Source organism: Schistocerca cancellata, chromosome 2 (assembly GCF_023864275.1).
Source record: "Schistocerca cancellata isolate TAMUIC-IGC-003103 chromosome 2, iqSchCanc2.1, whole genome shotgun sequence".
Taxonomy (NCBI): Eukaryota; Metazoa; Arthropoda; class Insecta; order Orthoptera; family Acrididae; genus Schistocerca; species Schistocerca cancellata.
Window position 1 is genome coordinate 846,013,675 of NC_064627.1, and position 18,105 is coordinate 846,031,779.

Here is an 18,105-nt window from a genome sequence, read left to right on the forward strand (position 1 = left end):
CTACAGCTGTTGTTGAGGAATGATGGTGAACATATTGAGCATTTCCAGTAAAGAACATCATCTTTGCTTTGTCTTACTTTGTTATGCTAATAATTGCTGTCGGATTTTTTTGAACTTTTGTATTTTTTTGGTTCTAATGAAACCCCATGTCATTCCAACCATGTGTGTCAATTTGTACCTCTCCATCTACATTATTCCGTGATTTATTCAGTTTTCAAATTTATGCTGACTTTTTGATCACCCGGTATATGATTGTGTGTAGAACGCCTGTGCAACTCGTCGCCGCTTCCTCTTACTTTTATTTTTGCATCACGTCAAAATGTCAGTTTCATTGCGAGTTCTGTATCAGCGATCGCCGCTATGTGCGCTACGAAGCGGAGTACAAACTGACACGTGCCGTTCGTAAATAAGGCTCAACAATATTGTGGCTTTCTCGGTCGCGCATTATTGGCCGCCAAAGCCTACAAGCGAATGGCGGTCAGGACTGCGCGAGGGTGCCGCTCGGCGAATCGGTCTGCTGCTGGACGCGGTCAGGGACAAACGCCGTGCGCCCTCTGTCCTGTATGACGCGTCACAGCCTGAGTGCAGCTGTGGTCCCATCGCGATGCCGCAAGTGTACCCGAAGCGGATGATAAGCGGGCAGCAGGTGATAAGGAGTAGCAGGTGGCGATAAGGGGCGGCAGGTGATACGGAGGCAGGGCGAGCTGGCCGCGCAGTCGCCGCCATGGAGCCCGGCGGGCCGCAGCGCGACCTCCGCCCCCACCACCGCCCCCAGGCGCAGCGCCGCCTCCGGCTGCCGTCTCGTTGGGTGCTCGCCGCCGGCGCGCTGCTGCTGCTGCTGTGCGTCTACTACGGTTTCGGCTCTACGTGGAGCGACCCTGTCTTGCAGGTAGGACAGTGCCCACTCTCTAACGTGGTAGTGCAAAGGTCCAAATCTCGGTTGTGAGGACACACAGACAGACATGGACCGTATCCCGAGGTCTACATTATCCCCGTATTTAACATACTTCTAAATAATAACTCTCATTTATTCTTCAATCTTCGATTCATATTCTGAAGTATATGACGTGTTTCGATCACTCTCGATCATCGTCTGATTTAAGTAGTGTTATTTTTCTGATAAGACGTTCTGAATAGACGAGACGAGTTGCTGACGCTACTACTTCTATCTGAAGATGATTGAGACTGATCGAAACATGCCACGTAATTAAAAGTGTGCATCTGAGACTGAAGAATAAATGTGAATGATTTCAATTATCAATACAGTTGCAGATACTCTTGAGAAGAACTTGTCTGCTACAGTTTTAACGTACATCTCTTACGAAAAATACAACTCAACTAGTATTTCTTGACTTACTAAAGGGATTTCACTCGGCACCACACTGACATTTATTGACAAAACTACGAGCGTATCGAGTGAAATTTGTGACTTGATTCGAGATTTGTTGTTATGGAGGAAGCAACACGTTTTGTTGGATGTTGAGTCATTGACAGGTGTGACTTCAGGCGTGCTCTAACAAAGTGTGTCGTGGCCATCGCAGTTCCTGTCGCATATTAACGACCTCCCAGACAATAACGGTGTTAACCTCAGGTGTCTAGCAGATGATGCAGTTAGCTATACTGATGTAATGTCTGATGAAAACGTTGCAGAAATGTTGATTCAGTTCTCGCAAAGATGAGCGCCAGGTGAACAATCAGAAGGTGTTCAACAAGTTTTTAAGTGAAATTTTGTCAACCACTCTGAGAAAAACCTGGAACAGGTTTCGGTCTTTTGTAGAATTAGTAAGCGGTTCGAAATCCTCTACTCACTCACCCAGTGAGCATACTGGCACCGAAACGGAAGATAATAGACAGCGAAGGCCAAGAACTGAATTCTCTCTTACGAAATCATTGCACTACGAAAGGTCGTAACACAGCCCCTCCTTTTAGTCATCGTAAAGACGCCGAAATGGCACATACTGAGATAACGGATCGCGGAATACAAGAGCAACTACAATCGCTTATTAGTGCTCAGGCATCGGGACAGTACGAGACACCTGTAACATTCTGTTACACAAAGATTATGCGGAAGAACTTGCTCCCCTTCTAGAAGCAGTCTATAGTAGATCGATGGAGCACCGAAAGTTACCTAGCGACTGGAAAAAGCGCAGGTAATTCTTGTTTTCGAGAAGGATCGTAGATCGGATGTACACAGGTATAGGCTTTTACGTTAACTTCAGCCTGTTGTGGAATTATGCAACATGTTTTACGCTCATGCGTTACGACGTTCTTGGAGAGCGAAAACCCCCTCTATAAAAACTAAAAAATCGACATGCATTTCGCAGGCAGAGGTCTTGCGAAACTCAGCTCGCTTTGTTCTTCCATGAGATCCACAGCGCTGTAGACGACGCTTCTCAGGTTGACTTCAGGAAGGCTCTGAGCAAAAAAATGGTTCAAATGGCTCTGAGCACTATGGGACTTAACATCTGAAGTCATCAGTCCCCTAGAACTTAGAACTATTTAAACCTAACTAACTTAAGGACATCACACACATCCATGCCCGAGGCAGGATTCGAACCTGTGACCGTAGCAGTAGCGCGGTTCCGGACTGAAGCGCCTAGAACCGCTCGGCCACCACGGCCGGCTTGACTTCAGGAAGGCATCTGACGCCGTCCCGCACTGCCGTTTAGTGAACAAACTAACACGTTAGCGAGTATCCGACCAGATTTGCGACTGCTTTCGATACTTTGCTTTTAACGGAACAAAATTGACAAATGTAACTGTTATTTCTGGAGTATCGCAAGGAAGTGCTTCAGTATCAGAAGGAACATTGCTTCGTACTTCTTAACAACACAGGCGCTGCCATATCGTATCATATTACTTCCTCCCACTCACATCTCGCGAAACGACCACGGAGGAAAATTCGAAAGTTGGAGCTGATACATAGGTCTACCGACAATCATCCTCCCCCCCCCCCCCCCCCCCCGCATTTTGCGAGTGGAATAGAAGGAATAGAAGAGATGAGGGGGGGGGATCACTTTGTGGCAGCTGAAGTACCCCCCACCACACACCGTTATGTGGCTGTCGGAGTATGATGTGGATGTAAGATAGACAAATTGCTTTAGAAGCCCAGATACGCTAAATTTCTCACAAATCGAAAAAAAAAACGCTGTAGTGTCCCATGACGTTGAAATCGGTGATCGACAATTACGATTCCCCAACTCAAACAAACTCCTACATGTAACAGTGTGTCGGGATCTGAAGTAGCACGGTCACAGGAACGCCGTGTTGTAGGTAACGCGTGTCAGATCTGGCTTCACTGGTAAGATGCGAAAATGCAGTCGGTCTGCTACAAGTTACTCGCACTTTTCGCTCTGGAGCGGTGTCCAGCTGTGTGCCACGCTTATCTGGTAAGACAGACGGGGTATAGTGGACTCATACAGAGAATGACCTCACGAGTGGTCACTGTTCCACAAACAGAAGAGCATGGTAGATTCGGTGAGAAACTGAAACCGGCGGACTCTTAGAGACAGACGCCAAACATTCTGCAAAAGTCGACTCGTCACATTTCAAGAGCCGCTGTTAAATGAGGCTTGCAGAGCGCCATACGTATTGCTGCCTACAGGAAGACAGAGTCGGTCTAACTTGCAGCACCCTCAGAGGCACGTAAGCAATCGTTGTTCCAGTCACTGGAACGGAAAGAAACGCTAACATGAGATACAATGCTAAGTTCACTCTGCCATGCATAGCACACTGGTTTGCAAACTATGCGTATAGTGCGTAATCGTAGGGGTATAAATTGCAAATTACATTCAGAATGGCGGTATTATAGAACACACAAATGTTCTACGAGTATTTTAGTGCTTATTGTGTATGTGTATGGTGTATGAGCTATGATAAACGCCAGGAGGATAGATAGTCGGTGGTGGAAGTTCGTCGTATGCCTAATACATGTGTTGGAGAGAGCTTGGCTTTGCCAGTACATGGGCAAATTGGCTCAGAGCATTATGGGACTCAACTTCTGAGGTCATTAGTCCCCTAGAACTTAGAACTAGTTAAACCTAACTAACCTAAGGACATCACACACATCCATGCCCGAGGCAGGATTCGAACCTGCGACCGTAGCGGTCTCGCGGTTCCAGACTGCAGCGCCTAGAACCGCACGGCCGCTTCGCCATGCAGTACATAGGCAGCCGACGTCATTCTGCGTAGAGCTATATAAATGCTCTGTTTTAACCATTACATAACAACAGAAGCAGAGCACCACAGAGTAAAGAGTAGCGTGCTTTTTCAAAGTTTAGTTTCCCTTGTAATACTTATAGTTAAAGTAAGCTAGAAGTAATTTGCACGACCGCCAGTGCGTCTAGACTAGCTCTCGGTTCTCAGTATACGTTAGGGACACAGCGTCCAGTTCTTCCTTCCGCCTTTTCGTGTTCGAGCTGACTCGCTGAGCTGCCCCGACAGACCCCTTCATAATCGGATTTGCGAAACATGATAGATGGCTGAATGAATAAACGAACGAATGAACGTAACACTTGTAAACGATACACAAAGATATACACAAATACACAATCAAAATTCTTAACAGCGTCCTAACTCGCAAACAAGACTTGTACTTTCTTGCTCTAGATAAACATTACAAGCTATGCAACACGTGTCCTTGATTTACAATTGATTTTTACAAAATTTAGTACAAGATAAGGCGTTAATAAGATAACAACAGGAAAAGACTATGACTCCATCACGCCAAGGCCATTTCCCGGACACCGCACGTTATCGCTCTTACAAGTGTTAGTCGAGCAACGTTATCAGCGCGTGCAGTTTCTGATGAAACCAAGTGCAAACGTTAGTATAATTTGCGCGCTTCGATTCGTGTTTCTGGGATAAAGAATAAAAATCGTGGCCAATTCCGCACTCTCAGAGGGGATAAAATTGAGCACATGTGTTCGTCACTCAGAAAGGAAAGAGAAGAATTTGTACGTAGTTCCGCATTTGGTTCTACGCTTTGTAGCTTAATCGACGCATGTCTCTTCTGCTCTGCCAAAATCATCGTAGCTCCATCCTTTCCAAGAACCCGTGACACTAAAAACAAGCGCATTATCAGTACTGAAAAAGCTGAGTGTGTCAATTTTCCTTTATTTCCTCCATCTAATCAAATGTTAACTCAATCACGATTAAAAAATGATACTGTAGAAAGTGTATGCAAAGTTCCTGGATCTGTGTTTTCTGCAGAACTTTAAGTGGGACACATATAAGTAACTTGCCTAGGAAACTCTCATCCGTGTCCTGTGGTCGAAGAATATTAAAGTCTACGACAAGCAGAACTACAGGACTGCAGGCATACTATGTGCAGTTCCACTCACTGCTTCGATATGGGATCATTTTCTAAGGATCCTCTACTCACAGCTTAAAGATTTTTATAACCCAAAATAGAGCTCTAAGAATAATCTGTGGCTTTAAAAACAGGGGGTCCTGTAAGCCATATTTTACTATGTTCGGTATTCTGAATATTCAGAACACCTTATTCATTTATCAAACGATCTTTTTCACTGGATACTACCTCTTTCAAACTGGCAAACTACTACTGAAAGCAAATGTGCTAAACTATTGTACTAGGGAAATGAAATATACACCAAAAATATCACAGAACAACAGCCTTCCAGAGAAGTATAATTATCTCCGGTGATATATTACCCAACAAGATACCATAGGAAATGAAAATTGCTACATATCCAATACTTAAAATTAATCTAACGGCGTTTCTAATAGAGCACTGTTTCTATGCTGTAAAAGAATTTCGGAATATGTGACAAAAAAGTTACTCAAACGTTAAAATCTAAGAATAGGTACTTAATTTTAATTTCCTTAATACTCGCTAATACAATGTATTATTACGACTTTTCTTTGTCTTGCCCAGTATCAACTGTAAAGTTTGGGTTTCATGATAAAACTGGACTAATGAAAAAAGAAAATCAGTCAATCAGCCAGTGGCAACAACTCCATCTTTCCCAGTTACGGACTCGAGCTAAGCTCCACCCCTCCACAACGAGGTCGCAGGTGCGAATCGAAGAAAGAAACAGTTCTGTGTGATGGAGGGCATGACCGATCCCGCGCCCCCTCCATCATCTACCCAATCTCACCTCAGAGCCGCGCCCAAGTGGCCATAGTCACAGTGTCTAGTCTATACTGACGATGCTCAGTTCTCACCTCGATTTTGTATCGCGTAAAATACGATGTTATCAGAGTTGTCAGACTTTCTTGCAGTTTTAGTTCGTACACTAATCACATGACTCATAGACTGCTCGAATTTTCAGAAGTGTGTTTTTGAGCTGGTGTATTCTTCTCAACTGCTATTTATGGGACATCATGATAACGAGATGTACTAAGTGCTAATGAAACATATGATATCTACATCTGCATCTACATCTACATCCACACTCCGCAAGCCACCTGACGGTAAATGGCGGACGGTACTCCATCGGTTCTCCCTTCTATTCCATTCTCGTATTGTTCGTGGAAAGAAAGATTGTCGGTATGCCTCTGTGTGGGCTCTAATCTCACTGATTTTATCCTCATGGTATCTTCGCGAGATATACGTAGGAGGGAGCAATATACTGCTTGACTCTTCGGTGAAGGTATGTTCTCGAAACTTTAATAAAAGCCCCTACCGAGCTACTGAGCGTCTCTCCTGCAGAGTCTTCCACTGGAGTTCATCTATCATCTCCGTAACGCTTTCGCTATTACTAAATGATCCTGTAACGAAGGGCGCTACTCTCCGTTGGATCTTCTCTATCTCTTCTATCAAACCTATCTGGTACGGATCCCACACCGGTGAGCAGTATTCAAGCAGTCGGCGAACAAGCGTACTGTAACCTACTTCCTTTTTTTTCGGATTGCATTTCCTTAGGATTCTTCCAATGGATCTCAGACTGGCATCGGCTTTTCCGACGATTAATTTTATATGGTCATTCCATTTCCAATCACTCCTAATGCCTACTCCCAGATAACTTATGGAATTAACAGCTTCCAGTTGCTGACCTGCCATATTGTAGCTAAATGATAAAGGATCTCTCTTTCTGTGTATTCGCAGCACATTACACTTGTCTACATTGAGATTCAATTGCCATTCCCTGCACCATGCGTCAATTAGTTGCAGATCCTCATGCAATTCAGTACAATTTTCCAGTGTCACAACCTCTTGATATACTACAGCATCATCCGCAAAAAGCCTCAGTGAACTTCCGATGTTATCCACAAGGTCATTTATATATATTGTGATTAGCAACGGTCCTACTACACTCCCTGCAGCACAGCTGAAATCACTCTTACTTCGGAAGACTCCTCTCCATTGAGAATGACATGCTGCGTTCTGTTATCTGGGAACTGTTCAATCCAATGACACAATTGGTCTGACAGTCCATATGCTCTTACTTTGTTCATTAAACGACTGTGGAGAACTGTATCAAACGTCTTGCGGAAGTCAAGAAACACGGCATCTACCTGGGAACCCGTGTCTATGGCCCTCTGAGTCTCGTGCACCGATAGCGCGAGCTGGGTTTCACACGATCACGTTAGAGATATAGGTCTATAGCTCTGCACATCTGTTCGACGTTCCTTTTTGAAAACGGGGATGACCTGTGCCCTTTTCCAATATTTTGGAACGCTACGCTCTTCTAGAGACCTACGGTACACCGCTGAAAGAAAGGGGGCAAGTTCCTTCGCGTATTCTGTGTAAAATCGAACTAGTATCCCAACAGATCCAGCGGCCTTTCCTCTTTTGAGCGATTTTAATTGTTTTTCTATCCCTCTGTCATCTATTTCGATATCTACCATTTTGTCATCTGTGCGACAATCTAGAGAAGGAACCACTGTGGAATATTCCTTTGTGAAACACCTTTGGAAAAAGACATTTAGTATTTCGGCCTTTAGTCTGTCATCCTTTGTTTCAGTACCATTTTGGTCACAGAGTGTCTGGACATTTTGTGTTGATCCACCTATTTCTGTGACTCAAGACTAAATTTCTTAGAATTTTCTGCCAAGTTAGTACAAAGAACTTTACTTTCGAATTCATTGAAAGCCTCTCGCATAGCCGTCCTAGTACTACATTTCACTTCGTGTAATTTTTGTTTGCCTGCAAGGCTTTGGCTATGTTTATGGTTGCTGTGAAGTTCCCTCTTCTTCCGTGGCAGTTTTCTAACTCGGTTGTTGTACCACGGTGGCTCTTTTCCATCTCTTACGACCTTGCTTGGCATTTACTCATCTAATGCATATTGTACGTTGGTTTTGAACTTTGTACACTGATCGTCAACACTATCTGTACTTGAGATAAAACTTTTGTGTTGAATTGTCAAGTACTCTGAAATCTGCTTTTCGTAACTTTTGCTAAACAGAAAAATCTTCCCACCTCTTTTAATATTTCTATTTACGGCTGAAATCATCGATGCAGTGACCGCTTTGTGATGGCTGATTTCCTGTTCTGAGTTAACTGTTTCAAATAGTTCGGGTCAGTTTGTCACCAGAAGGTCTAATAAGTTATCGCCACTAGCGGGTTCTCTGTTTTACTGCTCAAGGTAGGTTTCAGATAATGCACTTAAAAAACTTTCACAGGATTCTTTGACCCTACCACCCGTTACAAACTTTTGAGTCTCCCAGTCTATATCTGGTAAATTAAAATCTCCACCCAGAACTGTAACATGGTCGGCAAACTAAACTATTTGTTTTAAATGAATAATTTATTATATTAAATTAAAACATTATGTACATCTAAAGTTATTATTACTAAAATCGCAAACGTCTTTGGCTAGTTAAATGAGTGGGTGGGGGAGGGATTGTGGTGGAAAGTGATATTTATTTCAGGGGAAGGAGACAGAGAGATATATATAGAGAGAGAAAATAATTTGAGATATCGTCCTCTCCCTGCCGTCCCCCCTCCCACCCTCAACCAATGGAACCCTCGATCCGGACCTAAGTGAGAGGATGGCCTATCTATGGGTATTATACTTCTGCAGCAAACCGTTGTCTATATTATTTTGATGGCGAGTTCCTTCAGAGTGAAAGCGAAACGCAGAAGGAAAAAAATCCAGATTAGTCTAGTATTATGGAATGGTGCCCTGTAGATGTGTAATGATAGGGCAATGAAGTTCATGTATGACATATATAACAACTTTATATACAACATTAAAATGAAAAACACCTATAAATTGGCAGTGGAACGCAAATACGAAGATGATCAATATTCACCAATCATTCAATATGGAACGAGTAGGACAGTTCATAGTATCAACACGATAATTATTATGCAGGAAAAGGTTACTTTGTTTGAGAAAAATAATTTGTTAGTCATCATTCCCCGGAGTTCTACATCTACATCTGCATACATACTCCGTCATTCACCCTACGACGCGTGGCGGAGGGTAACTTGTACCATTACTAATGAGAGAAAAACGACTATCTACATTCCACTGCACGATACCTCCTTCATCTTACCTTCGCGCTGCTTACGCGAAATGTACTATGGCGATATTAGCATATTTCTGCAGTTCGCTTCAGATTGCGGTCCTCTGACTTTTCTGAATAGTCTTCCCTCCATGAATTACCATTTCAGTTCCAAAAGCAACTCCCCAAACAGTTACGTGTTGATCGATATTTCTGGTGACAAAAATGGCAGCCTACCTCTGAATTTCTTCAATGTTTTCCCTTAACCAGATCTGGTAGGGATCCCAACTATTCAAGCAAGACTCAATAACGGCTTGCAAGAGTTACCTACACGTATTCTCCGTTGCAGATGAGCTCCCAATAAACCAAAGCCGACCATTAGCCTTCCCCACGGCAGTGCCCATACACCCGTTCTGTTACATATCGTTTGCAAAGTAACGTCTAAATACTTAATCGACGTGACTGCGCCAAACAAATATTACTGATATTGTACTAGAACATTACGGAATAGTTATTCCTACTTGTCTCCAATAACTTACCTTTTACGACACTTTGAGGTAACTGCCATTCATCACAACAGCTAGAAATTTTCTCTAAGTCTTCTTGTATCCTACAGTCACTTATCTTCGTCGCTTTCTCGTATACAACAGCATCATCAGCAAACAACCGCCGATTGCTGCTCACCCTGTCCGTCAGATCATTTATGTACTCAAAAGATAACAGCGGTACCGTCACACATCACTAGGGTACTACTGACGGTACCCTCGTCTCTTGTGAACACTCGCAGTCGAGGACAACGTACTCGGTTCTGTTGTGTGCAAGAAGTCTTCCAGCCTGTCACGTATCTGAGAATCCACTCCGTGTGCTCGTACTTCGTTAACAGCCTGCAATGGAGCACAGTGGCAAATGCTTTTCGGAAATGTAGGAAAATGGAATCTGCCTGTTGCCTTCATGTATTGTTCGCAGGGTATCGTGTGAGAAAACGGCAGTCTGAGCTTCGCACGAGCGATGCTTTCTAAAACCGTGCTGGGTCGGGGAGAGAAGCGTTCAGTCTCGAGGAACCGGAGACAGCAAATCTCGTCGCGGAAATTTCCGCAGTGTCCAAAAAGCTTGTAACCCTTGTTTCATTTCATTTTGTCAGGGCGCCCTTTCTCCTATGCTGGCCCACTTTGAACTCATGATAGGTCGCCTTGGTTGGCTGTAGCACGTCCCTAAATTAACGCTCTTGTCGTCAATTGGGCGCTTCTGCTGGCAGCGGTAGTAAAATTTAATGTGCAATAGAATCCAGCCGAGGTTCTATGTCGCATAAGAATTACTACAACTGTACAAAAATAATGAAGTATAACGCAAGTAGAAAATTAAAATCCACTTAGACTATTAAAAAGCTCTTCTTGAAATGGAAATACTTTCGAAGACTAAACCATTGAAACATAAAGCCTCTTGAAAATTGTAAGTCGTCTTGGAACCAAAACTCCCCGAGAAACGAAAATCTGTCTGAAACTAAAACCATACTTTGGACCCATATGAGATGAGTCTTCCCTCATACGAGTTTTTCTCATCGTATGAACAGTGCAGTCTCGAGAGTTTTGGTCGTAAGCTGCCACTTCTTTTCAAATTACACACGGAAGATCGTACAAAATTATGAACAGAGTTTGTGCTTAGAAATAAATGACCCCCACCCCCAGATAGTATATATAAACAACTGACAACGCAATCTGACATTTAAATCGTAACTGGGAGTGACAAAGCTCACTTAAAGCACTATGGATAGGGATTTAACTTACCCAGAAGTAACACGATTGAAAACAACGTGTGGATAAACCACAAACTGCTTACTAAACAATTACAATAGTATGATAAATTGCATGTTATAGGTCTGATCTGTGCAAGGACAGATGTTGTTTCATCTATTGGTACCACTGTTTAATAGCTTGAAAACATTGAGCTCGATTGGTGAATGCGACGATTTATAACACATCGTATCAGCCACCGGATATCTCGGAGAAGTGCATCAGGGACAACTTACCTGGATTACAGATTTACTGAATTTTTTTCAAAATAAGATGTAATTCAAATTAGAGAAACATGTGACGGTCCTTTGAACGTGCTGGGGATCATGTACAGTAACTGAGGTGCCGGGTGAGAATTTAAAGTTCAGTGTGTAAATTACAGTTTTATAGCATACTGGAGGATATCCGTCTGGTGGATTATGTAGGCCACGCGGTCTACTGTTTTGCAGCGTCCCTGACTTTTTTTTAGACATATTATTTCATAAAATATTTATCCACTGTTTTTTTTTCTTTTTTCTTTTTTTTTTAGTATCATGTTTTGTTCAGAAGATGTGATACCCTATATGTCCACTTTCCCCTTCATGTCTGTCTACGAAAATTCGGCCAAAACTTTTCTCTCCAATCAGTAATTAATTTTTCCTCAATCACACTGACTACTTTCAAACAATTAAATCTTTGTGCAAAAACCGACTGTATGCTAGACAGTGTCACACATTGCTGCAATTTTGCCATATGATGGCATGGTTGGAGACCGTGGCCGTTATATGAAGACAAATGTTGATGGTGTTGGGACACAAACGAGCCACAAATTTAAGTTCCTTTATTCAACTGGTACCGTTACCGGTTTCGAATCGTTGTGATTCATCTCCAGACGGTTTACACGCTTTCCTTATAACATATGGTGTGTTTTTTACAGATTAATTGTCCTAAAATATAAATAATACATAATTACAAGCACGCCACGCACATATGGTTGCGTTACAGATCTTCGTTGCATGTGACTTACGTGAAATGTCGGTTTGGAGTGTTTGTTTTCATAGCATTCGTCCAACAGATGTGAATACATTCCCACTGCATTCTTATTGTTGCACACGTAAATTTTTCTCACTAAACACTTTAGATTTGTTACTGAGAAGATTTCTACCACGCACCACACGTTTAGATACATACAAAGAGTTTAAAAACATATAAGTATAAAAGATGCTATGATATATTGTAACATTTGAAGATGTCCTATGTTTGGAAAGGGTCATATTTTCACTTACGCAACTGAAATGCATTTTACACTACTACCGAGATATTGTTTTTTTGAGTTGATACTGTTACATTAAATATAAAGTTGTTCCTTTTTTGTTACATTATTTAATTACATTTAGCATCATGAGAATTGTAGTAACATATGAATTTTCTACTTGATCTGCAGATAGGCGTACTAATATTATTTGCTTTGGAGGTCGGAAAATAATTTTTGGAAATTTTTCAGGAAGGGGGTGTTAGCTAACTCTGTTTGTTCATTAAGGATACAGTCTGGGGTGGCTCCTTTTTCTGCTAGATGTAAAATTTTTAAGTTGTTCTCAATGTTTCTTACTGAATGGTTTTCTTCAACAATGTTGTTGTTGTGGTCTTCAGTCCTGAGACTGGTTTGATGCAGCTCTCCATGCTACTCTATCCTGTGCAAGCTTCTTCATCTCCCAGTACCTACTGCAACCTACATCCTTCTGAATCTGCTTAGTGTATTCATCTCTTGGTCTCCCCCTATGATTTTTACCCTCCGCGCTGCCCTCCAATACTAAATTGGTGATCCCTTGATGCCTCAGAACATGTCCTACCAACCGATCCCTTCTTCTGGTCAAGTTGTGCCACAAACTTCTCTTCTCCCCAATCCTATTCAATACTTCCTCATTAGTTATGTGATCTACCCATCTAATCTTCAGCATTCTTCTGTAGCACCACATTTCGAAAACTTCTATTCTCTTCTTGTCCAAACTATTTACCGTCCATGTTTCACATCCATACATGGCTACACTCCATACAAATACTTTCAGAAATGACTTCCTGACACTTAAATCTATACTCGATGTTAACAAATTTCTCTTCTTCAGAAACGCTTTCCTTGCCATTGCCAGTCTACATTTTATATCCTCTCTACTTCGTCCATCATCAGTTATTTTGCTCCCCAAACAGCAAAACTCCTTTACTACTTTAAGTAGTAGTAGTAATCTAATTCCCTCAGCATCACCCGACTTAATTCGACTACATTCCATTATCCTCGTTTTGCTTTTGTTGATGTTCATCTTATATGCTCCCTTCGAGACACCATCCATTCCGTTCAACTGCTCTTCCAAGTCCTTTGCTGTCTCTGACAGAATTACAATGTCATCGGCGAACCTCAAAATTTTTATTTCTTCTCCATGGATTGTAATACCTACTCCGAATTTTTCTTTTGTTTCCTTTACTGCTTGCTCAATATAGAGATTGAATAACATCGGGGAGAGGCTACAACCCTGTCTTACTCCCTTCCCAACCACTGCTTCCCTTTCATGTCCCTCAACTCTTATAACTGCCATCTGGTTTCTGTACAAGTTGTAAATAGCCTTTCGCTCCCTGTATTTTACCCCTGCCACCTTTAGAATTTGAAAGAGAGTATTCCAGTCAACATTATCAAAAGCTTTCTCTAAGTCTACAAATGCTAGAAACGTAGGTTTGCCTTTCCTTAATCTATTTTCTAAGATAAGTCGTAAGGTCAGTATTGCCTCACGTGTTCCAGTATTTCTACGGCATCCAAACTGATCTTCCCCGAGGTCGGCTTCTACTAGTTTTTCCATTCGTCTGTAAAGAATTCGTGTTAGTACTTTGCAGCTGTGGCTTATTAAACTGATTGTTCGGTAATTTTCACATCCTTCAACACCTGCTTTCTTTGGGATTGGAATTATTATATTCTTCTTGAAGTCTGAGGGTATTTCGCCTGTTTCATACATCTTGCTCACCAGGTGGTAGAGTTTTGTCAGGACTGGCTCTCCCAAGGCCGTCAGTAGTTCAAATGGAATGTTGTCTACTCCGGGGTCCTTGTTTCGACTCAGGTCTTTCAGTGCTCTGTCAAACACTTCACGCAGTATCGTATCTCCCATTTCATCTTCATCTACACCCTCTTCCATTTCCATAATATTGTCCTCAAGTGCATCGCTCTTGTATAGACCCTCTATATACTCCTTCCACCTATCTGCTTTCCCTTCTTTGCTTAGAACTGGGTTTCCATCTGAGCTCTTGATGGTCATACATGTGGTTCTCTTATCTCCAAAGGTCTCTTTAATTTTCCTGTAGGCAGTATCTATCTTACCCCTAGTGAGATAAGCCTCTACATCCTTACATTTGTCCTCTAGCCATGTCTGCTTAGCCATTTTGCACTTCCTGTCGATCTCATTTTTGAGACATTTGTATTCCTTTCTGCCTGCTTCATTTACTGCATTTTTATATTATCTCCTTTCATCAATTAAATTCAATATTTCTTCTGTTACCCAAGGATTTCTACTAACCCTCTTCTCTTTACCTACTTGATCCTCTGCTGCCTTTACTACTTCATCCCTCAGAGCTACCCATTCTTCTTCTACTGTATTTCTTTCCCCCATTCCTTTCAATTGTTACCATATGCTCTCCCTGAAACTCTGTACAACCTCTGGTTCTTTCAGTTTATCCAGGTCCCATCTCCTTAAATTCCCACCTCTTCAACAATATGGGCTGCAAATGCAGATTTTTTCAATTTACCAAGTCTTAAAGCATCAATGTGTTCTTTGTATCTAATTTCAAAACATCTGCCTGTCTGTCCATTGTAGAATTTTGGGCATGTATCGCATTTCATTTACGGTGGGGACTCTTGGAGGTATTTACGTCACCTTATTTATCCATTCTCCAATCTTCGTTTGGCTATGAAAATTCGGACACAAATTCATTTCACAATTTCTACGGAGTCCTAATGTTGCTCCTCTCAAACATTTGATGAAAGTTAAATACTATAGGAGTATAGACATTTTAACAGCAAACTGGTGTTTACTTACTTTCTGACTAGTCTCGGGCTTTGCCACGTATTCGTCATTGGTACTTGGGTTACGTGGGCTGTTCTGTTTGTGTCGTCTCATTTAAATGTGCCTCATACCTTCATTATCCAGCGTGGTGTAAACCATGTGAGAACAGTAATCTATGTACATCACAGTATCTATTCTTAGAGGATTAACCTGTGTGTCAAACTGTCTTATTTATCGCAGGTGATATCTGCCTACTGTAAATCGGCCAGCGTAAGACACGGTGTAATCTAGTAAGGACAAATTCTCCATTGCGTATAAAATATGTTTCTCACGTTGATAAGATAAAGTTCCATAATAAAAATATCAGATGCACGACATAAAAAGATCAGATACATGACATAAACAGAACTGTTGACACCAACCATTTTGAAAATAAAAATACGTGGCTTGTGGAAATGGATAAAGACCGGAACTACTCAGCCAGCAACTAAACAGCAGCTTGCTGTTACAATGTCTTTTCTTCACTATCTGAGAGCTGGAAGACGGGACGTACTGAAAACGTTTCTACAATGCTTTTGGGATAAGAATGTGCAATGTAAGCCCTGACCAAATGCAACGTATGTATAAGAGACACCTTTCCCCATAAAACTAAGAGTGGAGGCACCTGCACGAGGTGGGATTGGTAGTTGCAGGAAGATGGTGTAAGATAATGGATTCGTGAAGTCAAAATGTATGAGGAACTCAATATAATTCACGAACTGGATGTGCAGTGTGACCATGTTGTCCGTGAAGAGACACCTACATCTACATCTGGACACATATACCGCAAGGCACCCTACAGTACATGGCGAAGGGTACCTTGTAGCACCACTAGTCATTTTCTTTGCTATTCCACTGGAAAACTGAGTTGTGGAATAACGACTGTCCTCATGCCTCCGAAATGTCCATGCTTTCTCTCACCTCATCTTTGTGGCCCTTGCACGAAATGTACGTCGTTGGCAGTAGAACCGTTTTGCAGTCAGCCTCAAATACCGATTCTCTAAAGTTCTGGAGTAGTGCTTCACGAAAAGAACGTCGCCTTTGCTGCGGGATTTCCATTTGATTTCCAGTTGCATCTCTATAGAATTTGCGTGTAGGTCAAACCTATCGGTAACCAGTCTAGGAGTCAGCCTCTGAACTGCTTCTATGCCTTCCTTTAATCCATCAACGTGAAGATCCCAAACACTCAAGTGGTACTCAAGAATCGATCCCACTAGCCGTCTTTATGCTGTCTATCTTGTAGAAGAGATACACTTTCCCAAAAGACTCCAAATAAAACGAAGTCGAGCGTTCACCTCCCCTATCGCAAAACTGACGTGCTCAATCCATTTTATATCGCTCAGTAACGTTATGCCTAGATATTTAATCGATGTGTCATGCAGTGCTCTACTAAAGCTGTATTAAAACGTTACAGTTAAATTTTTCTACGTTTAGGACAAGCTGCCTTCGGTCACACCAATTAGGAGTACCGTCTGAGAATAAATCACCTTGTATCGTGCTAAACCAACTCAACGACGACACCTTCAGGTTTACGACAGTGTAACCAACAAACAGACGTAAACTGCTGTTGACCCCGTTCTCAGTTCGTTTGTATCTGCGGCTCCATCGCACTTCCATGAGGCACTCCTGATAACCGCCTTTTCTCTGATGTTATTACACCTAGATTAATCGAATCAGAATGTGTAACATCCCATCTGAACAACATAATTAACTTAGAATTACAAAAGAAGTAAAATGACATATCGCATGAAAACAAAAAATGGTTCAAATGGCTCTGAGCACTATGGGACTCAACATCTTAGGTCATAAGTCCCCTAGAACTTAGAACTACTTAAACCTAACTAACCTAAGGACACCACACACACCCATGACCGAGGCAGGATTCGAACCTGCGACCGTAGCAATCCCGCGGTTCCGGACTGCAGCGCCAGAACCGCTAGACCACCGCGGCCTTGAAAACAAAGTCAAGAGTGATAGAAACTGATTGTAATTCTCTTGGATTTACAGTTAGTTAGTGCAAAGACGGATTCATATCACCATGCGTTGTGAAGCTACTGAAAATGAGAACTGAGGCCCACTACTGTGCATGTGAAGTCCACATGTAAAAGACGACATGAAAGAGACGCCGATTACTTAACAGGAATGTTATCAGAGATCCTATGGTACCACATATCGACAGCACCCCACAGGCGTCATGCCAACGGAACTGGAAGCGTCTGTCAGCGGTTGCGTCGGACCTTGTGGAGCCGATGATGGGCGCCCGCTGTACCACTCTGCCAGTGGCTCTGCATTGCGAGCGCCCTCTGCTGCCACAGTATGGGACGGCACGCGGCAGAAGCTCGTCCTACTCACGCTTGGGGCGTCTACGCTACGTCACCATCGTTCGTGTTTAGTTCAGGGAGCTTCCTCCTAGTGACACTGTAATAGCTCGACTGTAATTCTTTCTGCTTTATTTGTAATGCACTCTCCATCCGCTTGGAGAAATACAAGTCATTCGTTGTTCGTTAATTTGCTCGCTAATAATTTCTGCTCCTGTCCTGATTTTCTATGACGACAGTTGCCGCAGCACTATGTAGTCCACCTCTCCAAAACGTTGTGTACGAAGTCCTGCACAATAGGTAACAGTCGCATGAATGCACCTGAAATGCTCGTTGCCTGCCACAGCACCGAAGTTTGCTGATTGATTCCTTCCATATCACAAACAGGACAAAAGTCTGACGTACTGTTTGCTGCTGCTTGCTGGCCATGCTAAAGGATGTCACGAGCGATGAGTGCACCTGTGTTTCGGAGCATGATGGGAGTGAAACGAACTCTGCCACCCAGCCGGCCGTTGTGGCAGAGCG

The 18,105-nt window shown here is 42.5% G+C and overlaps 1 protein-coding gene across 1 annotated transcript in view; it reads left to right on the forward strand.

The window, feature by feature from the left end:
- The first annotated feature begins 724 nt into the window (after positions 1-724).
- The window catches only part of LOC126159238 (exostosin-3-like), a 300,080-nt gene continuing 282,699 nt past the window's right edge, over positions 725-18,105 (forward strand). Inside the window, exon 1 of the mRNA XM_049916501.1 lies at positions 725-889. Coding sequence (XP_049772458.1) covers positions 725-889 — 165 coding nt within the window. The remainder of the gene's footprint in view (positions 890-18,105) is intronic.